The following is a 27132-nucleotide window of genomic DNA, read 5'->3' on the forward strand; positions in this document are numbered from 1 at the left end:
CTTTGCTATTTTGACTAACTTCATTTTGTCAGGAGAATTTGTCATCTGACTTTTCGTCCACTTTTCAGATTTTTATGCTCATAGCACAGACCCCTAATGCAGAGCCACTAATGACATCTCTCCATTTCTTTAATCTCTTTTAATTAAAACTACTAGTATGTGTGTTCTGCCTTCTTTATCCCATGATGGGTTGGTTTCTTTAGGAAAAGTTAGTGGAGGTCTTTATAAATCCCTCCTGGAAAATCCAAGCTGACTATATCAGCCAGCTGTTTTCCTTTCCATGAACTTGTTGATTCCTTCAAAGAAATGAAACAGGTTTTCCACCTACAAAGCACAGACTGACTCTTACTGCATTTATCTTACTTGACTTTTTAACTTATTCTTAGATATTATGGATTTTGCAGGATACTCAGATTCTTTTCTAACCTTCTGTAATATGTTTTTAGAATTACCTTGCTGACGTTTCTGTTCTTTTCTATTCTTCTCACTTAAATACAGCTTTATCCTGCTGACCCATCATACTGGCTTTTGGGGTCTTTTTCAGTACTGTGCCTCTAATACAGTATCCTTAAATAGTTTGCCAGCTGTTTTGAAATATTTTACCCTTTCAGATGTCCCTTTTAGTTTCCTGAAGTTTTCATGGGTTTTTGCAGTTTCTCATTCTGAAAACGCGTTCTGCTGTAGCGGCGGTAGGTAGATTAAAAAAATCGAAAAGTACGACTTACCTTCTCACTGTAACAAACCTAATCACGGTATAGTTACAGTTTCAGAACAATATTTTAAAAATAGATTCTTGAGCCAGGTTCTGCACAGCCGTTCACTGCTTCTCTTGTGGATTCCCTGCCCAGCTGCTCCCTGAAGAGGTCATTTGTGACAGCAAAAAAATATAGTCTCTGCATCATGACCTGATGTGGCAGTTACTGCATGAGAGTAATTTAAACCACTCCCTCATTGCCACATTTCCTCTCCCTGCAGTCGCTTTGCTCTTCCCCAGGTACTGCAGACCCTCTCAGTACCTGGGCTGGGTCACTGGCAGGGCAGATCTAGTACTGGGATTCTTCTGTTTGGATGTGGAGTTTCTATCCATAGAGAATCTCTTATGTGTTGACATAATTAACTTACTTATCTGATCTCTCTCCTTCCTGCACAGACATGTGGGGGTGGCATAAAGCCCCTGTGCCTAAGTGTATTTTCTTAGGCTATGAAAATACAAATGGAGAAGCGAAGCCTGAAGCCTAAACCTAGAGCCAATTTCACCACAACAGCTGTGTACAAATGACCAGGCTGTCCACTGAAAGCGTGAGAAAGGAGTCAGATTTACATGAAAAGGTATGCATTTGAAAGCATGACAAATTTAAACCTGATTCATGCTAAGGTAACTTGCCAGTGCTGAGACAGGCCTGAATTGCTTCTGAGGGTTGTGTCATGTGCTAGAGATTTCAAAAAATTGAAATAGTTTGATTTGTCACTTGTTAACGAGTCTGTCTACCGAGTTTTTAGATAGGTTTGCGGCCTTTGTACACTCTCAGGGTGGCAAAAGCTGTGAGTGTCCGATATCTGAAAGTGGTGCTGTGTCTTGTTCCTGCATTGCACCATTTCTGAGTCTGGCATGACCCTGGGAAGGGCTGTGTCAGTGAAGTAGAAGACACACAGCTCAGATGAGAACTAAGATTTAGACCTTTAAATGGGCTCCTTATGTAGAAAGACCCTGTGAAATTGCATTCTGTAACTGGAGATTTTTCTACCTCTTCCGTGATTTAGGTTATCTTCACATTTTTCAAAGGCATTCAACTCTGATCACTTTCATGTGCAGTTCATTAAAGTGCCCACATCATCTACCATCTTACTCTTTGCTCACTTATGCTTAGTGGTCTTTCTTGAAAAATAGGACCTCATTTTACTTTCAGTTAAGCCATCCAGGTCTGTAATACCCTGCTGACTTCATTAGGATCAAGCCCAGGCCTATAAACTGCATCCTAATGTAGCCATAAGAGGCATTCTTGTGTGTGCATGAGTTGTGGAGGAGCAGTCTGCTCAAGAGCCCCTCTAGGGACTTCTGCTAGTATCTGTTGCCAACTTTCCTCTGAATGTTTTTCTTGTTTGAACAAAGCTGCTATGTTGTTTTTGTCTGCTGTTATATGAAATTCTGGAGGCCATAACTCTGGTGATATACATTTCTGTCTTCTCAGAAATAGAGTAACTTTCTCATGGAATAGAGACTGGATGAGTCAGACATATTAAATAATTGTTATACAGCTTCCTGATGTGGTGTTGTAATGTCTACGTTGAATTTGCTACTGTGTCCATAAGATGCAGTGTCACTGTTCAAAGACAAAGTCAACCCATTCCCTCTCACAGCCCTTTTAAGACAAAGATACATAGATGGTGTGTACTCATGTGGACCTTTCTCCCATCCCTTCCACTTTGGGTGCTCACAGTTTCTGGCTGTTAGATGGGAAAGGGAAACCTTACCATGCACTTAACTCTGCCCTGCAGAAAGGATTTGGGATGCTCTAGCAGCTGATGATTTTCTGTACTATTTTCCTAGTCAATGCAATTCCAGCAAAGCTGATGAGAAGCAATAGTAGACAGGAGAGATGTGATCAAATGGTGACAATGCTCAATATAGCTGTTTTGAAACCATGACATGCCCTGAGCTCATAGAAGCTGGGTGGCAGGTATTTGCAAACCATGGATTTGATCACTGTGCTATATTTCTATCTGCAGCATAAGCGAGGACAGTCACTCTGAGCCCTAGGCAGTACTTGAAATCAGTCTGTGGTTGTATTTCAGGGAGACAGACAAACTTAAGTAAGAAAGGGATCACTGAGGGCAGCCATTGAGACTACCAAAACATAGACTCTCTTAGCCCTGTGACAAGCACAAAAAGAATCATGATATACACTGAAACTAGCCCAGTGACTCAATAGCCCAAGCAACAGTGTGAAGATGTTCCTCTAAGGCAGGAAATCCACACTGACTAGACACTATCTGTATATCTGTTCTGCAAAATCATTTGGTGTTATCTGTCTTTATATATATATTATTAGCTCCATCTAATTTGTTTCTGACTTTTTTTTTCAGTTTTAGCAGATTGTTCTGCTTGTGCAAAAGGCAGCTTTTAGTTCTCCACTGTTCTATTCAGATGAGGCATTTCAACAAGCCTGTACAATAGTAACAGTTCTCAATAGCATTCTTAAAATAAAAAGAAAAACAAATGGCTGGATAAAATGGAAAATATCTGGATTACACCATCCAGTACTGCACTTCATGTTATGCCAGAGAAAGGATATCTCCCTGTTTTACACCTGAAGTGTAAGCTTCATTTATACCAGGTTAATACAATAGCCGTTGGAATCAAGTAGCTCTTTCGATTTTATTCTCTTAGAGCAACTTCCAAATCCGGTTGGATTTGTTCTTGCTGGCATTAATAATAATAGTGATCATAACAAAGGAAAGAAAGCAAATATTTAATCAAGTCTTAATTATATCCTAAACAAAGGCTTTCTCTAGCTCTGATTGCATTGATTTGTTGAAAACTTAGTAAGAGGAAAGCAATTAACTTCTCCAGCCTTTGTAGAAGAGCTTTCAGTGCATGATTATTGAAAGGCCTGCTTATAGCTGTGGTGGCCTATGCTTGAGCACTGTGCAAATAATCCATTTCAAGATCAACCTCAAAATTCTTGTTCCCTGATTCTCACCCCACTGGAATGTAGCAGGAGTCCATTTATCACTATAGGAATGCAATGGCTGGTGAAAACCCTTCATAAGTTCACTTTACTTTCAAATATGAGGGTATTCAGATAATTCCTCACTCAGACCAGGGATCAGCTGGCTGTGATCAGGCCTCTTTGATCACTTCATCTCTCTACTAATCAATTTATAAACTAGCACATGTGAACTGACAGCCTTACAATTTTGTCTTGGTAATACAAATTCTCCTTTTATCTGTGTAAGCATCTAATTCTGGGTTATTCAAGGGAACTATAGTGATGGTAGTTGAAGACCTAACAGCCTCCAGGCAAAGGGAAGTTGCAGTTGGCTTTAGCTTTTGTACTCGCTGCATTTCACAAGAAGTGAACAACATAAAATTCCATTACATGTAGGGCCATGAATTCGAATGTCCATTTAGCATAGTCACACCAAAGAGAAAGGCATCACACTGTTCAAGCCAAAGAGGCACCCACAGGTTTCACCTCTAAGGTTAAATTTTTTCTGTTATTTCCCCAGCTCCCATGAATTTCCCAACCAGGAATGCATATTAAGGGACGATTACACAATGCTTGGTGAAACTCCCTTTATTTATTTCTCTTGTGTTGTTGCTGCTGTTGTATAAGAAAGAGCAAAATAACAAAAAGAACAAAGTAAAATAAAATAGTAGCTGACCCAAACATTTTTAACACATTAAAATCCTCTTCCAAATGCAAAGACTCTCTCTTCCTTCCTTCCTTCCTTCCTTCCTTCCTTCCTTCCTTCCTTCCTTCCTTTCTTTCTTTCTTTCTTTCTTTCTTTCTTTCTTTCTTTCTTTCTTTCTTTCTTTCTTTCTTTCTTTCTTTCTTTCTTTCTTTCTTTCTTTCTTTCTTTCTTTCTTTCTTTCTTTCTTTCTTTCTTTCTTTCCTCTTTTCTTTTCTTTTCTTTGCATTGATTTGCACAAGCATTTTCTCTATGAGCCAAATACATCTCTGGTATAACTTCACTGAAGTCACTGGACTTACACCAGAGGTGGTTTTGGTCCTCTGTCCTGGGTAAATACAGTAGGAATAAATTGGTCACGCAGGCAGAGTGTCTGGCAATAAGTGCACTGAGTGGTCCTGGCAAACCAATAGGAAAGACCTAAAATAAAAATCCAAAACAGGTCTTTTATTTAACATAGGGCCTAAAATTCTACCGGGAGCTGCTGAATACTGCCCACTAACTGTACAAAGTATAGGTAGCATGCCTTCCAAATATCAAAATACCAGACGGAATGCCGTGAAAATAAATAACTTCTAATATAAACAAATGAGAACATATCAAACTGTTACCTCTTTAAACATAATGTAAATAAAAAAAATACCAGTCCTTCTACACAATAAATATTAAGAAACCATTGACATAGTTGAAATGTACTCATATAAATTAACAACTTTAATTACATTAGCCGAACAGACATTGGTTAAAGCACTGCATGTAGTATGCAAAATAATAATAATAACAATAATAATAATAATAATAATAATATCAACAACAAAACACAAAATGATGAAAACAAAATAGGCTTCATAATATCTTGGCTTTCATAATTTATATATATATGTATATACATATATATATAGTTGTGTGTGTATATATATACTGTAGATATATATATAATATGTATATATATATACACATATATATATATCTTCAACCCATCGTCAATGTATTGGTTTTGAAAGTTTTTAAATACAAAGAAACTCATTGAGAATTAACACAGATTCACTATATCTCAAAAAATAAATACCTATATAACCCAGAAGTGTTGTTTGTTTCTGCCCATGAAAATGTTGCTTATAGTTGTTCATGAAAGGTCAAATTATTATGTTATTTACTCATACTGAAAACCTTTTTACTCCACATGTAATGCAGTGAGAGCAGATGAGGAGTAAAGCTTTTTTCAGTGTAAGGAAAGTGATTAGCGTCTGATTCTTATACTGACGTACACTATTGACATGAGGTTTAACTTGAAGAACTTAATCATTTCCATTGCTTCTCTTCTACCTGCACACCAGAAATAGATTTTGCTCACTTTATTGATGTTGACTGGTAACTTTCTAGGAAAGGAGACCCTTTGAAATCAACAGCATTGCTTACAGAGTAAGGCACTATTCCACACAAGTAACTATAGTCCATAAAAATTTTCATTTTGCACGTAGAGTTTACAGATGCCTGAACTTCTCTGCCTTGGATATATTGCTGCTAGCCTTTACGTGGCCTTGTGGTGTCACAGTTAAATGAACTTGATGGCTTAAATCTCAACTAAATATAAAAAAAGCAGGTCTATATAACGGGGTCTTATTTTGCAATGATTTGGTAAGAGACAGTTTCTATTGAAGCCAATGACAAAACTCCCATTACATTCATTTCTGCAGTTCCGGGCCCTAGATTGGTATTCTGCTGTGACATATGAGTGCAGAATAATTATAAGCATCTGTAAGCGTTTCCTTTTGCTAAACCCCAAGAATACAAATACATACAGCCTTCCCAAAGAAACATCTTAACATGCACTTCTGCCAGTTTCTTAGACCTTGTATCCAGTGAGCATCTGACTTGGAGAGGGGGAAAGACAACCAAATGTGGTCAACTGTGAAGCAAGAAGACTGTGGAGGTACTAAACAAATACATTTCTGTGATTAAATATATACTGAAAATACATTTTCAATATAAACAGGAAGTAGGTTATATGGAAAGGAATGTGTTAGTAGTTAAAAGACTCTCTTTTTTTTTGGTATAGTCATACCTGAAAGGAGAAGTAATTTTTGAGACTGCACGCCCTTGAACAACTGTTTAAATATGGTAACAATTTCTAATGCTATTTTAAGTACATGCAGATTTAATTAAATAAAATTATTGGGGGTGGGGTGTCTTGTTGGAATCAGTCAGTCTTGATTAACATCCCAATTTCTTATTTTATTTTATCATATAGTTTTTCATTTCTCCCTACTTTAAATAACTCTGACCACAAATCAAAACCCCATGACCAAATCTAGACATTGGAGGGAGAAACCTTTAAAATTTGTGACTAATATACACACACAAATGCAAGCTAAAAAGCAGGGCTTAGGAACAGTTACTTCTTGAATTGAAAACCTTCTTCTGTTTTTGATGTATTTATCATGAAACATGCTCACCACATCTAAAATCTTATTTTCTTTCCTCACTTGGAATCTGTCTCAGGCTAGTTTCATGTTTTCCAGGGCCAGTCCCCATTCACCACATGACAGCTGGTATCAAACTCAGCATCAGACTTCTTTTCAAAGGCTGTTTCTGCTTTGGCCAGGAAAACTGTGAGCCTAAACTTACTCTGCTTGCAACCAGTGGGAGTTTTGCCATTGTCATTTAGGGGAAGGTGCTGGGATTTCAGGTCTCCAATGCTCTCTAACTACTCACGCTTGAGAATAATTTTTACCCACATGAGCCATCTCACCTGCTTCCATTGCCACTACATTCAGAGATCAACCATGATGCAAGCAGCCTGGTTTAAATAATTGAATTAAACAATGTTGGATATTGTGCCATTCATTCAAAATCCTTTCTTTCCCTTCACACTGCCCACAGCAGAAGGAACCTGTGATTCACCCTGGCTACTTTTAGTCATGTAAGTAGTTTTACTACTCTTCTAAGGAGACCAGTAGATGTCAAAGAGCCTGTTGACATGAGTAAGGGTTCTGGGACAGAACGCATCAAATTTTAAGGCCAAGTCTAAAGCCTAGTGAATTAAAAGGTACTCTCCTCAACAACTGTCATGGACTATGTCCCTGCTTCTGCTGTTCCAGAGCCTGGCTCTACTACTAGAAAAATCAACAGTAGTTCTGCCACTTGCTTCAAATGAAGTAGGGCCAGAAACTTGGTTTGTTTAAGTTATAAACATAAATCAGCTGTGCATCTTTTTTTAAAAAATTTTCCTACTAGAATTTGGTATCCCTCCCTCTCCCCAGGAAGAAAACACAAAAAACCCAACAAACTTCTGCAAATAATTTAAATTAGAAAGCCTTGATATTTTACAGAATACTTTAGTGACAAATTTAGTGTTTTTCCAATTGTTATAATTTTAAAATTTTCTTTTTTTGCAAATTGCAAACAAGTCTGTAAAAAAATGCATTGTATAAAAAGTACATAAATGTATAACCCATTAGCTGTACTATGCAATCTAAATACTGTGGAATAAATTAGATAGAAAACTTAGCTATAAGCATGTATGTTGATATCTATTCAACGGAGGAAAGGTTTTTTTTCTTTTCTTTCTTTTTTCTTCTTTTTTTCCTTTTTTTTCTTGAATCTCTATTGATACATACAAATAAGGACATGCGCCCATGCGCACATACATATGCACACACAGAGAACACCCACGCACACACGCACACACAAACAGTTTTGGCTGACAAAATTGAGGGCCCTGATTACACTGTTTAAACATAATTCTTGCCAGGAAGGTGCTAACACGCTATCCCTAGCCAATGTGACTGGGTTAAATTGTGCTATCTTCTTTTTTTAATTTTATTTTATTTTACAGACTGTGCTCTCAACAAGGTGGGCAGCCGTGTCAGTGCTTCTTTCTGTGAGAGGCGTTTTGAAGCCTGTCCTGTCAGAAGGCAGCTAACAGGGGCTTGGTCCTGCAAACCTGTGAGAGTCTGAAGCTTCAGGCTCAGGGTTATCAAACTCAGTGTAAACAGGGCCTAAAGGTTTCTCCCACTCCCTCTATCATCTCTCCCTACCCAAAGACAAATGTTGTAACTTTAACATTCTTTTAAATATGACAGCGATAGAATTTTTTAAAAAAAAACTATCTACCTATGCCCTATGGGTTGGACCCTTCAGGTTAGGTGTTGACACTGAAAATTAGGTCTTACAGGTAACGCGCAAACGCATGAAGAGTTGTCATGCTAGGGGGTGGTGGTTGAGACAGCCAGTCTTTTGTTGAAGACTCCATTTCAAACAGAAATCCTACCACAACTGCCATTTTCTGTATATTTGCAGGGGCAATGGTGGACAGGGCCCAAAGCTGCTTGCAATTTTACATCAAGACATTCTCAGTGTACACCAGCACTTTAGGTTTCTCTCACACAAATACCATTTTGAACGTGTAGCCTCCCACTTGGTAGTAACAAACAATCTTTTAACATACTGTGCTTTGCACACAAACATTCATTGTTTTAAGAACATTAAAGTGAAGCCAGAAGTGCTTATACCTTGTGTATACATACATATATACATACAGAAATATATACATATATATATATATGTATATCCGTTGTATAAAGTTGTTTCCCAGCAATGCACAGTTGCTGTGCATCAGGGACAAGTCTTAGTGTTGTACATGCAAAAGAGTAAAATTATGCTTAGATGGACCTCAGATCCAAGCACCTTGGATCCAAATCTCAGGGCTTTTCTGGGCTTACTTCAAATGGCAATTTTTCTGTTGAGGGCTCTCTTTGAATTTAACTGGTTAACAGATATTCTAGCCTAAATGTAATCAACCCACTGACCCTTAATTCAAACCCTAACTTACTACAGGTGAATGGTACCAACCACAAACAGACTTTTTAGAGGCTCGCACAAATGTCTTTGGTGTATGTGTCTATTCATTTTAAGGTACAAAACAATAATAATTATTATAATAATAAAAATAGCTATTTTGTGTGCTGTAGCAGTTCTTGTATAGCTCACAACAAGTGCAGCTCTCAACCCCTCCCACACCCAACCACCCTCCCTTGCAAAGATTTGTTAAATAAGGATTAGACAGGTCAGACACCATTGTAGTGCAAATAGTAAACGATTAAAAATTTTTTTTACAAAATATAGAAATGTTTGGCTCCAGTAACTGGACAAACATGTTCCTTTCAAGTATCTCTCACTGAAGAATTTTTTTAAAACAAGTTACTTCTATTTAAAAAAAAAGTCTTTCTGGTTTTTTTTTCTTTCTTTCGCAGGTAAACAGTTTCAAACCAACTAGGTTGCATAGTTCTAATGTTGTAAGCACCTTTACAAAATGTAACTTTTATTCATTCATTCATTCTTTCTTTTTTTATTCTGCTTTTTCTTCATTTTTCTTTTTTCTTTTTTCTTTTTTTTTTTTTTTTGTAAATGTAGTGCAGAAGATGAAGGTGTATACACCTGCACAATATTGTCCCTTTACCAATGTTAAATATATGTATGTGTATAGTGTCTGTATGTATAGAGATATGTATATAAATACATAGCCATATATATATACACACAAACACTACACACCTACTCAGTTCCTCGGTAAATTTGGGGGGGGGAAAGTGCCAGTGAATGTAGTGTTCATACACATGGCTTTTAAAGGAATTTCAATGACGTTTTGGACTTTGTCCAAATTGCTGCAGGTTAGATGAGCTGCTACCACGGCTTGAACTGATGGGTAACTAAGGGAGGGATCAAAACTCCCCTAGTAATAACTAATATTTAATATACTATGTAATAATGTAAGGAGCATACTGAAAGGAAGGGGAAATCCCCAACCCATACCGCCATTCAGACATATCTCATTCAAGCCCGGGTTCATGAAGGTTTCTTCCTTTTTATAGCTGAAGTCTCTTCTGATCCTCCATAAGTCTTTTTTTTTTTTTAATCTTTTCTCTTCCTTTTGTTTTTGCTTTTATTTCCGATGATTGTTTCATTCAAAAAAGGTTATACCATGTCTGGTCTTTCCTCTTCTTGGGCTTTTAATACATTTTCTTCTCAACTTAACGAGAAGGGTCTTACGCACACATGCGTCTATGAACAGCCACACTCTTCTACAATCATATTCTGTATGTCTTTCTTAATGATGTTCTGGCCATCGTCATAGTAGAGCATGGACATGGGCCGCAGCTTGGTGGGCACGCAACATGACTTGAGGTTGGCAAAGGGGCTATGGCCCCGCATGCGGTAATGGTTGATGACAGTGGAGTGGAAAGATAATGATGAACCAGATGTGCCTGCTATATGGCTGGGGCACTCTCCTTCGCAGTAGTTGGCGTGATAACCTGTAGGTGCAATGATCCAGTCACTCCATCCTATGTCCTTGAAGCTGACAAAGAACTGCTTCTTGCAGCAGATGTTGACTTTGCCATCACATTCCAGGCCTCGCCTCCGCCGCCTGTGCTGGCGGTCCTCTGAGTGCCGGGCAAGCATCATCAGGAAGGGTCGATGTGATTGCTCCTTCTCCTCTTCTCCTGTGAGTTCTCCAGCTTCCTTTTCTTTCCCTTCCCCATCTTCTTCCTTTTTCTTCTTCTTGCCGAGTAGCACCAGGCTGGCTCCAGTCTCTTGGCACAGGTCACAGGCAATCCGCACATCCAAAGAGCTCTTGCCTTGGTCCAGGAGTCTCTGGACACTGCTGGAGACAGGAAAGATGTGCCAAGTGCTCTTACGGGTGTCCACAGCCTTTTCTGAAATCAAAGTCTCACTCCTTTCACCTTTCAGCCCCCCGTCCTCCATATCTTCTGCTCCTTCAGAGTTGCCTTTTGGCTGCCGCTGCTGTTGAAACAGGCGGATGGTGACTTTTGTCCTGCTCCGGTTGGCCTTGGAGACCTTCAGGAAGAGCCACACTTCAGCATGTTCTACCACCGATAATTCACTGCCTTCCTTGGAAATCTCAAAGTGCAACATTTTCTTGGCTGTGCCTGATTTGGTAAATGGAAATAGACAGGAAGAACTTGTTAGTATGCCTGCTTGCATTCATTCCATTAAAGAGATTTCTGTTACTGTCACCACAGGCATGAAGATCCCTAGGTTTCCTACTTGGCTTTTTAAATTTTTATGATTCTTCTGTTCTAACCTTCCTTCACCAAATCTCGTCCTCAGTTTGTCTTTTGTGAAAATTGTCTCTTTAGAAAAGTATTTCTTTGCCTGTTGTTTTCCAGTATCATATTTTAACCAAAGCATTTTGTTATAGTAATGAGATAGTCATTTATGTAAAGCATCTCATGGCAAACAAGCATCACTAGCTGCTAAGAGTTCATTTGCCCAAGCTGTCTTCGTGATCACTGTTAGCCAAAAGGCAAAAATACTTTTCTGACAACAGTGCATGACTATATGTACCATACGCATACAACTCTGTGCCTAACAGCTACAGTTAGGGAGTGAGTTCCAGCCCTGCCAATTCTTTGGCAATACTTTGGAAATTATGCGGGAATGAGGTCTGCCCTTTCTCCCTCCATAAAATGCTACTTCATATGCATCTTAAAATGAGTTGTAAATGTCACCTGTTTAAAAAACAAAGAAATTCTAAAATATGAGCCTCAGCTTTGAAAGGTTTGCAGAGTTATATTGTGAAGAATTGCAGAATTGCAGCAAGCAGATTCTCCATCCTGTGAGATGTCAGCTGTAGATCCTGTTCTTAATTTAACACCCTGTACTCACTGTGATTATAGTAATGGTGAATACACTGAGAAATGAGCTAAAGAACTGTATAATTATGGGGATGGTTCTCTGGCATAATTGTATCAACTTGCTGAGATGTCATGATGATGATTATGATGGTGAGGGGGTGTTTCTCTGATATAGAGCTCATATCCCTGGCAGAAGTTGGAATGAATAATGAGGGCTGTTTAATGATTTGATCACTAGAGCATGAAAAAGTTAAGAGAGAATGAATTAGCTGGGGGGTGGTGGTGGTATTATTTTTTTAAGAGAGGTACTTTTCTATTTTCTTGACAAAAGAAAAAGCCGTGTTGGTATCTTTTGTTCTTTCTCAGCATGGAGGCCAGGTTGGAGTGGCGACACAGAATTGAAATGCACAGGTATCTGACCTTAGTGAGACAGAAACAGTATTCATAATTATCAATTCATCATTGATATTATTCTTGAGCTACCCACGGTTGTTGACCCAATTCTCTGTGCAGTGGTTCTGCTTTTCAGGGAACGAGAACTTTGCACCCTTAAAAGGACAAGTGATCATCAAAACTGAAATGGCTGGACACATGCAGGAAAAATGGCTCTCATGGCAGCAAGGCTGTCCTCCTTGTTTCCCATTGCCACTGACCTTGACTAGTACAGGCTCTCTGACCATCTCCCTTCTTCCCCATTCTCAGGTGAGACAGAAGAGAGTCAAAATCACAAGAGACATCTATCCCATATTCAGTTGCAATTTCAGGAGTTCCTGGTTTCTGAATGTGGTAGGCAGGCTGTGCTGCCCTTTGAGCTACCTGTTCCTGTCCTCCTCTGCAAAGTCCTGGCACTGGCACATTTGGCTTTCCCTGGTAGCATTTCCAGGTCAAAGAGACAGACGTTTCTGAATTACAGTGGCCAAAGTGTGCAGCATTTTGTTTTTGTTTTCCCTCTAAGTGAGAGTGTGAAATTGTAGACTTTAACTGTCACTGAGATAGGGAAACACATGGTTTGTGTTAACTACTTCTCACAGACTTTGCTGATGCCAGTCTCCAAAGTGTGTTACATTTATTTGTCAGGATGCTACATGAACCAGTGGGACTGTGCCATAGAAAAGGAAGTGGCTTATAGAAAAGACAGAGGAAGCTGACCAGTACTGTGAGGCATGGTGGAGTTACTGTTTTTCTATTATTTTTAAAATAAGACTCATTCAATAATGGCTGAGAGTTCATTAGTCAGCTTTTACCAGCTGACATTATTTCTTTGCATTCCTGCCTGGGCTTCAGAGCATGAGGAGATATACAATGACGTTTCTCTAGTCCAAAGGAAGTGTGGTCTGAAAGGCTGGTTGCCTTGTACGTAGAAAAGTTATAGTGTTCTCTATGAGAATGGATACTTCTAAGGCCTGAGAGGGCCATCCATCCAGCCTGTGGCTTCATTCCCCTCGACTCTCTCTTCTAAAGCAAACTTCTAACTTTAGCTTATCGCTTTCCTTGGCACAGTCCTGATAAACCCTTTGTGAGGAAGTCTTGGGCTTCCGGGGAACCTGAAGGCAGGTGACCTGACATGAGTAGGTTGCTGCCTCCAAGGCTCTTCATCCAACCCCTTCTGCTTGCTGTCCCTACGCAAGGGAAAAAAAGATGGGGGAAGAAATTGTTGTGATACCAGCAGCCCCTTCCCAGCTGCTCCCTTTCACCAGAGCTCACAGGCTGGTGTGGGCAATGGGCATATATTGCTGGGAAGCGCAAAAGTTATTCTGTGTTCCTGAGGTACCAAGCTGTGCACAGACAGCAGTTCTGGCATGAAGAGGGATCCTGTGCGTGAGCAGATCAGCTGTGCTGGACATGAACATGGAAAACTGGCCCAGTCATGTGCTCTGGAGAAAGCAGCCAGCAGGTGCAGACCTGGCTCAGCAGGGGAAGAAGCTCCATCGCCCGTCTGATCAGAAAAGCCGGACAGCCCTGTGTTACAGAATAACCTAATGCTGTTAAGTGGTAATGCATGATATTTCACATTTTGTTCTTTCCATGCTAGTGGGAGCCGAAAATAGTTACGAAGTGACGTATCTCCAACAGTAAATATCCATATTACCTTATGTGCTAGCCAGAAGTGTAGCAATGCAGCCACTCTTTTTGACAGATTACATGAAAGAAACAGAACCTCGAGAACTCTCTTAATTAGTTTTTCATATGTTCCTGTATGTGTGAAAGTTGAATACTTCCTCATTACAAAAAATATTACAATAGTAGGGTAGAAGTACCAAAGTACTTGCTTTTTCTTCACTTGAGGAAAGTGAGCTTGAGCAAGGTAGCATAAAACATGTCCTTATGCAGGGATAACAGCCTCCCTGTAGGTTGTTAGCTACAATAGCAGCCTCTCTGGATGTGTCTCTACATTTGCACACACGAATGGTTGATTCAGATTCTAAAGTAAAAAGATGCACGAAGCTTATATGAGCCTAATATTTCTGGACGAAACAAAACCCTGAGTCCTCAAGCCTGCATAGTTAATAAAGGTTTTATAGCAATTAAACAAAACTTTCCCTTTCACAGATCTTTTTAGAAGGAGACTGGGAATGGTGCAAAGTTGGGGATAGAAAGCATGCTTTCACATTAGGAAAAAATGAAGCTTTTCTGAATTCTCTCCACATTCACAACCAGTTTGTTACGATCACACAGCACAAATGGTGTGAATCCTGCAGTCTTTACGAGGTGACTATGCTCAGACAAGCTCATTTTGAAATCAGAGTTAGGCCTGTACTAAAACTGAATTGAGATCTCTGGATCTGACTTCTTATGATTACACATTCGTTTTACAACAGGATCTTTATTTCCAAAAGGTTCGGTGCTACAATAAATTCTCCACGTGTTCTGAGACAAAAAAAAAAAAAAAAATCACTGTATTTAATTTTCTCCAAATATTGCTTAGGGAGTTAGCAGTCTCTTCTTTTTGGCCTGATTTAACGGCCAGGTTCAAAGCTTCATCTAACTGAAAGTAAAAAGGAGACCTTCCCGAAAGTTGGGGATTGTATCACTTCCAGAATTACACTTTGTTTATCCTCTTGTCCTGCATTTTCATCTGCCACAGCTGATTTGCAAGGGTCTTTTTCCATTTCTAATCATCCTGCTCCTCCTGCCTGACTCCTGTGGAAAGGCCCACAGCCCAACAGTGGTAATGCCTTCATCACTTCCATGCTCATATAAACGGCGATGTCAACGGCCTGGATTGTTATCATAGCAGAAAGCAGCTGAAAAAGGAGATGAGGGACTCCTTTGGGCCCCCTTTGATTGCTTTGCCTCGTCTCCCTTTCCCAAATCCTTGGAAAGGCAACCTCTCTGCTTTACTGCTAAGCAAATTCCCTTCCAGGAAGAGGGCTGTGATGCTGAGGGAGCAGTCTAGCTGTGCGAGTGACACTGGCAAATGCTGTGAGAAATGGTTAAAAATACAAGCCCTAAGAAGTAGGGCATATATGGTAAAAGCTTTAATGGAAGGAGTTACTGAATGGAAAGAAAGTGAGGAATCAGTATATATAGCTTGAGAGTTTGCTCGTATCTGTTTTTCTCTTCAGTGGTACTTGCACACCTTTTTAGGAGAGAAACCTGAACATGAAAGCAGAGGGGTGCCTGCACAGGTACCCTCCTCTCCACCTCTGGAAGGGCTGTTCAGGGCTCACGCACAGGACTCTGTACTTGGTACCTGCACCCAAGCGGCACTTGGTGATGGGCACAGCGCGGGACAGCCTGGAGGGATTGGCAGAGCCTTTGCGGGCCCAGGTGTGGGGGGACTGGCCGTGGCAGCTCTGCATGGGGTAGTTCGTGCTGGGCTCACAGCAGGAGCCTGCGGCTCCAGCACACTCTTCCTCTGAGGTTAAGGATCCTTCCTTCAGTATCGCTGGCTTTAAGTATGCAGTTGCAGCTCATTTGCTTGCAATTTGCAGTGGGATTCAAGATCAAGCCCTGTTAGTCAAGCTATATACATAAACTTGGTAGGGTCTAAGCTATACAATTAAGAGGATTGGGTTTTTGAGTAAAATGCTAAGATACTTAAAATTACTTTTTTTTAAACTGTATGCTGTTAATATATTAAGGCTGTTTCTTCCATAATGAAAGTGATTATCGTCTCTGATGTTATAATGTGACTTATTCTTAATTTCTCTTAATACACGGTATTTAAATTTTCCTTTGAAAAATGTTCACTGTCTAAGAAGGTGCTGTTACTTTAAATTTCTGTGCTTCACCGCTGCTTAATTTTGAACCGTTTTTACGTTATACTGTAAGTGAACTGTTTTTCCATACAAAGCAAGCTTTTTTTTCCTTTTTTAGTTGCTAACTTTACTACTGCCTATGTTTAGATTTGGGGGAATTTGTACTGCGTGCCAATCTGTAATTACATTCAAAAGCATCCTTCTCTTTACTTCTCATTTCCGTTCCCCAGGAGACAGAAAAAAATAGGTTACTAGAAAGGTTTCTCTAAAAAGAGTGAGGAGAAGAGCATGGTTATTGAGAGATAATTGCTCAAAATGTTTACTAATGAGTGACCACTAGAGTTAAATGAATTGTTCACAACGTAGAATTTATTTACTGAATTTAGCACTGTTATCGATGGGCAATTATCCCTAGGCAGACTGATTATTACAAATGTGTTATTACCGCAATTAGACAGTGGCCATTTCTGTGAATGCATTTCAGCCTATGGATCACTGGCAAACGATTTATTCTAACTGTTCATCACCCCTTGGATGTGACTGGTCATCTAGGTTGCATACTTTCATTTCTGCTCCCTGACTGCCTGACTGTTGTCTCTTACAAAGGGAGGAGCAATTATAACATAAATAACAAACACCTTATCTTTATGTTCGCATACCCTTTGCTGCCAGCAAAAGGGGATTTCTGTTGTAAGAAAAAAGCAAACCAAAACAGAAAACCAGGAAAAAGAAATATTCCCCAAGCATTCATGGAGGAAAAAGCAGCAGCAACCTTATTTAAATACCTTTTCTCAAAAAGTTAATCCAAAGGGGCATTGACAAGGTCATTCAGAACGTGAAATAATTCAGTTCTGGTGAACCTTGACTCTCCTCTGCTATTTTGTCAGGAGGGAAGCACTTTACATCCAGAGTGTAGAGTTCTTTCCAAATTGAAAGCCCTTCCCCCACATGGCTTTAAATATTTAGAAACAAAAAAGGTGTTTGTTTGGTTGAAGTTTTTTGTTACTTGATTTTTGCATTTATGTCTAATTGCTCAAGCAAAGTTTAGGGTCGCTTGTACCAATAGGATATTTCAAGGTAAAAGCAATACCAAGTCTTTGCCTTTCACAAAAGAGAGAGTAATATTTTTTTTATATATACTTGTAGTGATTTGTTGTAAATTCTAAAATCAAGTGGATCAGAAACTGTCAGTCTGTTTTCATGAAAATATTTAATTTCCATACACTAAGGCCCAAATCCCAAGCCCACTGAAATGAATAGCAAAACTTCCAATTGCTTCTAGTAGACTAAGCTTCAATCCTAAATCAATCTTGCAAAGCTCTGTTTCATTAAATGAGATTGCCTTTTCATACCCATATCTAGATATAACAACTCCTCAGCATGAATCATTTACACATATGCAGTGCAGACACGTACTGCGTACAGGAGAGCACATGAATGCACATACTTATCTGCCGGAACCTATTCACATTACAACGATGCAGGTAAAGCTGCATGGGTATTTAAGCGTCTCTGCCTTGACATAACTATACATACAGACATACATGCGGCTATACAGGCAAATGCATATTCTGCTGTTCCCAACCGCATTTGCATACCAGACTGTATGCATGACTAGACAGAGAGATGGACACATGCTGTACTTTATCACTCAGGTATCTCTTTCTAAATTGGCTCCCACCTGCTCAGATTCTTCTGTGCTTTCTCAAGTTGTTCTCAAACCAACCAACCTCCCTGAATTATCACATTTTGTTACAATGAAACAGATTAATACAGAATGGCTTTTTTCTTCTGGAAGTAACTTGCTTTCGTTTGCTAGACTTGAAATCTTTGATAAAGCATGCCAAAGGGGGGGGGAAATATCAAAGGGAAATAGGCTTGTTTTCTAAAAGCCAAGGAGACTGCATTGAAAAATAGATGTGAGAAAATCAGCTCAGATGATGATTCACGGTCACATTTCTCAGTATCTTGTAAAAAATAATAATGCCAATTTCCAATCTCTCTAGAGTTCTACAACTTCTAGCATCCATCAGTTTACCTTTTTCCCGTTTGCCTGTTTCCTTCCTGCATTATTTTACTTACAGTCTTCCACTCCAGTGAATCTCTGCCTTTTGAATAAACCACAAGAGAGAAACAAGAGCTCCACTCAGAGAAGCTACAGATAAGCATAAAGATCTCTGGGATTCAGGATCCAATTAGGTAAAATAGGAGTTTGCAGGAAGGTTGCCTTGCGTGGAGCAAAAAGCCTTTGCAGTGTGCCCTCTCGTGGCCATTATTTACTCAGCACGGATATCTGTGCCATTAAATACATTTGATTTCAAAAGGAAATCGATTAAATGATTTAAAGAGGCATAAGCGACCCATACTTTTTCTCCTGCTGAACTGCCAGCCTAGGTGTATAGAAGTAGGCATCTTCCTAGGAAAAGGCATGAGTGTGTACACACATGTATCTGCACTTGAAAGCGGTCAGTTCACCTTGAATTCAGTATGAACTGATACAAAAAGGTATCGAAATAGCGAAATAGCTGTCAGACTTCTCTCTTTTTTTTTTTTTTTTCCCTGACAGTTCTCCTAATGATAAGCCTTTGGATTTCAGGATTTCCATCCAGTAATTCCTATCATCTCTTGGAGGCTGATGTTAGCAACCCATTTCGTTGGTAGTTTAGTTGCCAGGATCAAACTTACTTGGCAAAATAACAGGTCTGACTAATAAGCCATCTTCTTAAAATCATGAAAGAGTTAGTAGCCAACCATATTTTATGAGTATTGAGTATCTCAGTTATAGAACCTGTTGGATTTGCTTGTCACAAAATTATATGACCCCTCTCCTCAAAAGACTATTTTTAAGACCTTGAAGTAACCCGCAGAGCTCTGGCACAGCTACCCTCATAGCAGAAATAATCGAGGTTAGTAATCTTAGTTTGATATGCAAGTAGAAAATCATTTTCATGTTTTACTTGTAAGAGTGCCAAAGGACAGTAGGGTGCATTTGTAAACTTTTGCCCAATACTCACGGTCATTAGTTTTGCAAAGATCTGCCTGGAAGTGTTAGCTGTGAAAACTACCTGCCAACTGTTTTGCTGATTTCCTGGACATAACTACACCTGTGCTTCAGACAAGTTCACTGCATTTAGTTTCCTCTCCAATTGTCTGAAGCCTGTGCTCATTTGGATTTTGGTCTATTTTAGAAAATAGCAGTCTCAAGCCATAGTCACATGCACAGGGTACTGTTTGTTCATTCACTCCATTTCATTTTATGTCTGAGGATACGGCCGATGAAAGATGGAAATACTACTTTTTTATGAAGGCAAGTAGTAAATGTGGCTTCTGAAAGGTAGGGGGAATGGCTGGTTTATGTCAAGTCATACCCAAAGGAACAAAAAGCCTAAAGTCTTATTTCTCTTTCCATAGACCTTTATTTGATACAATGTGAGATGTTTCCATTCATTTTCATTGATTTCCTATTGCCCTGAGCTGTGCCCCATGGGCAAGCCCGCCCTCTGCCCAGGGCCTGTCTCCCAGCTGACTTAGGATGAACAACTTTCACATTAAAAGCAGGAAGAACATTAACCTGACTATGAAAGGAACATGCTTATTCTGCTGCTCAGCGTTTTAAAATTATCTATACTCTTCCCAGTTCCCACAAAGTGAAAAGTGGGGATTGTCCATGTGGCTATATTCTATTCCTGTCTTTTAAACTCATACTTCCTATATGACACATCCCTTGCCTTGTTTTGCCTCACTTTCCTCAACAGAAAAAACTGCTTTAATATTTGACACACAATACTGCTGGTGCGTGAGTGGAAGAGATCCCAGGTGGAGTTTATGTAAATCACTGCGGCATTGGCAGCTGTAAAGTGTGGTAGGTCCTCTGGTGTTAACAAGAGACCAATTATGAACGGCTATAGATGAAAAATATGTTTTAACAGGCTGAAGTAACTCCACAGAGTGGACTTATCATTTCCATTATAAGCCCAAACCCTAGAGCTTGGTTTCTGGGTTGCTAATTGCTCCTCCCTCCTCCCAGATGAAAGCCTAGCAGGTATGGGAAAAAGGGCTGGAGCAGCCCTCCTGCATTGGCTTCCAGGATGGGCTTAGTGTGAAGGTAGAGAACAGCAGCTGCAGGGAAGAAAAGGCATGGGAACCCAGCGGATGCCATCGCCCTTCAGCGGTGCTACTCCATAGCATAAGCTTCTTAAAATAACTTGGCTAGCAGTGGTAGGACAACACTCTGTAAGTCAAACTAAGTGATGTGTTAGTGTTGGGTAGCTTGTGGCGGGGGGGGATCGGTGGCTGGACTATTGACCAGCGTGTGGGCAATGGCATGATTTTCGCTGCTCATGTGACCCTGAGAGCCAATAGCTTCAGGAGCTGCCGTTGGAGGGTGTCGTACTGAGTAGGCATATATCAAATTCCAAATTCCTTTGTGTCAGAGCTCAGGAGAGACAATAATGTGTTTACAAATGATTGGGACTCACACAGTGAAGAGAAACCACTGTTCATGCCATATGTGTTTCACTGTGCTCAGAGTAAGCTGCTGAAAACCAGGTGGGGAATCCGACTCACAGATAGCTTAGAGATTTCCTTGCTTTTAAAAACTCATTTCTAAACTAACATCGAGCCACCCCTGCTCCTAACGACCACTGGCATTGACACCTTCTGCCTGCTTTCTGAAGTGGAGGGGATGGAAAAAACAAAACGCCTGAGCTTTCACACTGAAAGAATTGATAATGTGTATATTGACAGGGACTCCAAAGGCAAGGGCTCCTTGTACATTTGGAAATTGGACAGCCAGCAGGAATGTCTGCTCTTAAAAGCATGCACACTTCTTGTGCATGGCTTCCCTGCAAACAGAACATCTGAGTCAACAGGTTTTCAGGACTGGAAACTCTGAGTGTTGTCTTAATTGTTTATACTGCTGCAGCAAACTTTTAAACAAAAATGCTTGGAGTTCCTTTGCATACTTTGCCTACCATATGCTGTACCAAACAAAACAATGACATTCTTTTAAAACCGTCTTGGCAACAGGAAAAATGCTTTGGCTAGACAGCATCATAAAAAGTTGCTGTTAGATGATAGAGTTATTGCAAGATACTGCTACTGATGCATGTATAAACATATTCACATATACTAACAGATAAATAATGCACATATATATACATTGAATTAAAATGGGGTTTGGTCCTAGTCATGTAGGAACAAGACAGAAAAGTACAACTTCAGTACTGTTTCCTACAGGCAGTTGACGTTAGTCTTAAGCCATTACTTAGTAAATACCTATATTCTGAGCTCTTACTGTATAAGAGTTAGGGAACACAGAACTGTGAAAGAGTTCAAAATACACCCTACCAAGGTTGCATATTTTTGGCAGGAGCGTTTTAGGAACAGAATCTTTTTTTCCAGTATGCAGAAGTCTGCATTAGAAATTGGATCAGCTACAGCAACTTGTCCGGTTCTATTGAAGTCATCTGACAGTCCCTGCAACTCTCAATTGCCGAAGATGCTGTGTTAAATTAAAAAAAAAACCAACACAAACCAAAACAAAAAAAGCCTTCTCACTTCTAAAAGTTAAAGCTGCTTCATCTGATTTTATAACTTCCATTATAATTTTTACACGAAAAGGCTGTTTCTCAAGTAGTTTGCAGCTCACTTTCTGTCTTGATAAACTCCCCAAAAGGCTTCAGCCCTTTTTTTTTCCACCATGAGCTCTGCAATCCAGTACTTTACTGCAAGTACTCTGGCTTCACAGGCACAGTTTGGAGGACCCCGCTGCAGCCTGACTTTCTGCTCAAGATTGGTTAGAGAGCTTCCTCCCTGTGTGGCTGTCTGTGCTTAGCAAGTGTAATCTGTAGCCAAGACTAAGTCAGAAAAATCAAATTCCTTCAGAGCCCTGTCCCCCCCATCCCATTCCTCCTTCTCCCTTCCCCCAAGTCTCATCCTGCAACCTTGCAGAAAACGTTTTTGCTGAGGTGAAGAAGTTAATTGCGGTTCTGGCACAAAAGATATTTTACAGTTTTGTTTTTCAAGCACTCACCTGATTCCGCAAAAGTGATGATTTCTGAGGTTTGTTCCACAACTTCATTCATTTCGGCTCTTCTTCCAACGTCATCCTCTATTTCCACATAACCATCCTCTCCCACCTTTCCCACATGGAGTTTTTTGATGGCATTTAAAAGTGCTGCCTTGGGCACCGGCTGGGTGATATTAGGTCTGTCCCTCAAGTGCAACATGTTCAGTATGTGCTTCTTTACTGCTTCCACCATCTCAGGCTGTGAGCTGGGCACATCCTTTGAGAGCGTGGCGAGGGCACATGATGGACAGTCAGTGACTGAACTGTGCCCCTCGGATCCTGGGGTTGGGGAACTCCTCACTATAATCCAGCAAAGCACCAACAAAAATCCTCTCTTCCAAAGCAAAGGCATCCTGGCAGCAAAAGTTGTTGTGATTCCCTTTTTAAAAGGCCCTGCTTTTCCTCCCCCTTCACGCACAGTTTTTTTGGGGCTGGTTTGGTTTGTTTGTTTGTTTGTTTGTTTTTCCTTCTCTTCAGCAAATTCTCTGGAACAAGAACCAAAAGTTTTCTGTGAAGTTTTGTTTGCAGGTTCCCTCTCTGAATGCAATAAGTGCTGTAGATGTTTGTGGCTGTCAGGGAGAAGAGTTCTGACTCTGTCTCAGAGTAGGAGAGAGACACAGAGAGAGGGGGAGAGAGAGAGAGGACGGATTGGCCTAAAGTGAGTGAGTGAATGAGAGAGGGAGGGAGTTTTGTCTGTGAGTAAAGGCTATGATTAGGAAGGGGGAGGAACAGGCAGGCTGGCTTCCTTATGCTCATTGCTCCCCTAACACACACCTCTCTTCAAATATCACTACTCGTGGTTTCTGCCCTCCCTCCTTTCTAAAATCTCTTTTTATTCCTGTAAATGTACTCTTTTGATTCTTTTTTTTTCTCTCCGTTTGACCCTCCTAGCTCCCCCCAGCTGTCATTCCTCCCCCCCCCTTTTTTTCCCTTCCTTTCTTTTGTTTTGTTTTGTTTTGTTTTGTTTGTTTTATTGCTTCAACAGTATCACTGGCTTAACCAAACAGAGGAAACATGAATGAATGAAAGAGTGAATCCTTTTATTAACTAGCACCTTGCTCTTGGTCCTGCCTAGTATTGTTAGGGGTAGCCGGAGATGTTAAATATCTTATGAATGAGATGGGTAGGAGGGCAGGGGCTCCAGATATTTTGGGCAGAACGTTATTCTGCCTTAAGCAGAAGAGAAAAGATCTTTTCTACTAAATTCTAAATGCTGGAGGTTATCAGCACTGGCAAAAGATCTGACAGGAGCAAAATAACACTGTTGTTTGGAGTGCTATATAATACATGATACGCTCTCCAGCTGCAACACACGGCCAGGCACTGAAAGTCTAAGCAGGAGTTGGTACGGCACATATCTGTGACATGCTAAGGTAGTGCCCTCACACCAGAAATATCCCTACTTCTATGCTAGTCTGTGCCTAGAAGTTCTCAGGCAGATATATTTAGGTTTGGGGTTAATCAAGTAATGTCTGAAAAATGCTTTGAAGGTGAAAAGTGTTACATGTCATCTGGCCAAATTATACTTGCTCCTGACTCAGGCAAATCTCTCATCGATGCCAATAATAATTCTGTCTGAGTGAAGGGTGAGTAAGATCATCTACATTTGGCCCATTGTTATTAGAAGGCACTTTTTGTTTCATTCATTTAAACCACACAGAGCAATCATAACATTAGAATAAGACATCGGGAATGAAAAGTGATCTAAAACACTGCTAGGAGACTAAAAGACTGCTAGGAGAGTTTCAACGAGTGTTGGTAGACCCTTGCCAGTTTATGCCTGTGAGGACTTTGCTCTGCAGTGAAAAAGCATTCCCTGTGTCACTGCCGCGGCTTCATGTCGCCTTTACGTTCTGTAGCCTCTCCACTCTGTTCCTTACCTAGCAAGGGTAAAGTTAGCAAACTCCCTCATATTTGAACTTGATAATGGAAAATGAGAAAACTACAGCTGACAGATTCTAACTTTTGAGGTTCTTCCCCTCCAGACTTTAACTTGTATGGATTTTCTTAGAACAGGTTCTGGTTTTTTAGTATTTACCCTATTTATCCTCTTTCTTTTCCTTCCTTTCATTCTCTCTCTCACACACCTCTTTCTTCTCAGGTGTGCTTACCTCCTACCCAGCAAATATTCCACTTTCACTCTATTACCGTCAACCATTGTATTTTAGTGGAAAGGAGTAATTTATAAATATAAGCATTGTAGGGTCTCTAATTTCCATGAGATGACTACAGGCACATGGGCTGAGAGACAGGCAAGGAATTATAGTTAGAGTAAATGAAACATACAGAAGTAATTGAACAATCAACCAAAGTTTTACAAATGTTATATATTGCAAGTCCTTTTCAATTAAGCTCTTTTATAAGACTTTCACTGTTATAAGGCATCCACAGTACACCCTCATCTGTGTTTTACTGACCTCAGTTGCTATACTGTTATATACTGTTACACTTACGGGTCTGTCAGCATTATAAACCCTGCAGCCATTCTTATAAACACATCTTTGTAACACAAACCTCGCTATAATACATCTGAATTTCTTGGATCTTGTGAACAGCCCAAAGTCTGTTGTAATTATATGAAGTCTGAAAGTCAGCTTGAAATAGAACTAAAAGTTTAATTGGACGAAAAAATAATTTCAGTCTAAAATATGCATTCATGATTAGATGTACTAACAGATGACATAATTAAAGGGGCTATTTATAGTTCTAATATAGCACCTATCCCAACAGTGTCTGATGAAAAGGAAGGGATAGGTATAAATCAGTATAAAATACAGATAAGTATATTTGGGTTCTTGCTGTGGGGTATACGTTGCTTGCCATATATAACAGGTACACTTATCACAGACAATCTCTATTACATATAGGTATAGCATATTTTACTTGCATGCCATGATGATGACAGGTTTAACATTAAAGCACAACTTTCTAAAAACCACTGTTTTCTAAAAGCGAGTCTGCTGATACCGCTGATATATAGTTCATTTGCACTTACATACATACATATCTATAGGTACAAAAATACATGGTGTTTGAATAAATATAGACATGGTGGTTCTTTCTATAAGATTACCTGAGCTGCAAAGCTCTGCATATGCATTCATTCAATATAGCCCTAACAGTATGCAACAGCATGCACAGGAATTAAAAGTTTCAGTTTTAAAAGAAAAAAGCTGATTTAAAGTTTTACCTCTCTAGTCCTGACTCTCAGAAGGAGACTGCTGTATTGTGCATTAAGAACTGCTGAAGTTCCTCTTTGTGGTATTTATAATGCGAAGCTTTATACTGTACTTCTCATGTGTACACTCACATATAATGTCTGTCAAAAGTAAGTGGGCCGGATCACTGTGCTGGATTGGTTAATCCTGTTACATCAGCAATTGACTATTTTCCTGTATGAGACATACTTCTGGTAATTATCTAATGGAAACTCCTAATTGTCCAGCATGACAAAATATCGTGGATTCAACTTGTAGTGGTGATCTCTGTATCCACTTAAAGAACAGAACTTAAAATCAGACTGAAAGCAAACATTATGAGTCAGGAAGACACACTCCAACTTGTTTCATTGCATAGCTAGATATAGATATTATTAGATGTAGATATCACTGATTTAGTTCAAATACAGTATTTGCCAGATACTTAATTACTAGTTTGCAATTTGTTTTCTTCTTCTTTCATACTTAAGGGTATACCAGATAATCTATTTGCAAATTTGGATTCTTTTCAAATTCAGGAAAATGCATTTGATTGAGAATCCTTTTGCTGTGGATGAATTTTTTAAATTCATTCTTTGTATAAATACGTCCTTCTGTTAACTTAGGGATCCCTTTAAAGCTCTTAAAAATGAATCATATTGCTCTGTCCAAGTCTCCTGGCTTCTTGACGTGCAGATTGCATCACACTATTAAAAACTGTTTAGACATCTAAAAATAAGTTACAGTGAATGACAGGTCACATTTTTTGCAAGTGTGATATTAACATGTGGAATAAAATAAAATGCAATTTTCATTTCAGTTTACATTAGTGAAAATCAGAAATAGCTCTATGCCAATTAGGCAGTACAAAAGTAATATATATAAGGTCAAAAGTAAATCCAAAATCCGTCTCCTTTCTTAAACTCACATAATAGCTGGCTTTATGTGGTACCGTTTATGACAAATGGCATGATCATGCAGTCTTTACTCATTCAAAACGCCCACTGATTACCAGAAAATCCCCATCCTTCAGATTTTTTTTTTTTGGCCTGAATCGTACTTATAATTGTATTTTTATGTCCTGTTGGTAATGTAAGTTTAATCTGTCTTGGAATATGGCTGATCTGGATCAGGGAAGAAAGATTTTAAATTTTCAACTTACAGTGATACCAGGGAGTAGCAGCACTGATTCCAACTGGTGTGTGTGCTGTATTCACACAGCAGCTTTGGTAGAATGAACAAAAATTCAGGAGTTAATGGGAAACATATGACCAGATAGGTTGTTTTTTTTCCCCAGGTTTAATATGCATATAATAAGTTTTCAGGCTGTAACATGCTGTGGATTGAAGCCTCTTGAAACACGTTTCAGTAGCTTTCCTGCAATCTGACATTGGTGGTGGCTCCAGTTGTTACAAAGAGTGCTTTTTTTCCCCCTTATACTTTTTCCCTTCAGGGACAGTGAGACTCGCTTGAAGACACAGATAATGAACATGCACACATCTAGTTTTTTGCAAGACTGTATTTTTAATGGGGACCCTAAAACTGAGTTTTGGCAAAGGACTTTTCCAGCGTGGAATTCTGTTCTTCTCAGG

At 39.6% G+C, this 27132-nt stretch overlaps 1 protein-coding gene across 1 annotated transcript; it reads right to left on the bottom strand.

The window, feature by feature from the left end:
* Positions 1 to 4283: 4283 nt before the first annotated feature.
* INHBA (inhibin subunit beta A) lies at positions 4284 to 23003 on the bottom strand. Its single transcript, XM_075083706.1, has 2 exons — positions 22308 to 23003; positions 4284 to 11363 (listed from the first exon to the last, which is right to left on the bottom strand). Exons 1-2 carry the CDS (start codon positions 22693 to 22695, stop codon positions 10477 to 10479), a joined length of 1275 nt encoding a protein of 424 aa, XP_074939807.1. The 5' UTR covers positions 22696 to 23003; the 3' UTR covers positions 4284 to 10476.
* Positions 23004 to 27132: the final 4129 nt, after the last annotated feature.

This window comes from Phalacrocorax aristotelis, chromosome 2, assembly GCF_949628215.1.
Source record: "Phalacrocorax aristotelis chromosome 2, bGulAri2.1, whole genome shotgun sequence".
NCBI lineage: Eukaryota > Metazoa > Chordata > Aves > Suliformes > Phalacrocoracidae > Phalacrocorax > Phalacrocorax aristotelis.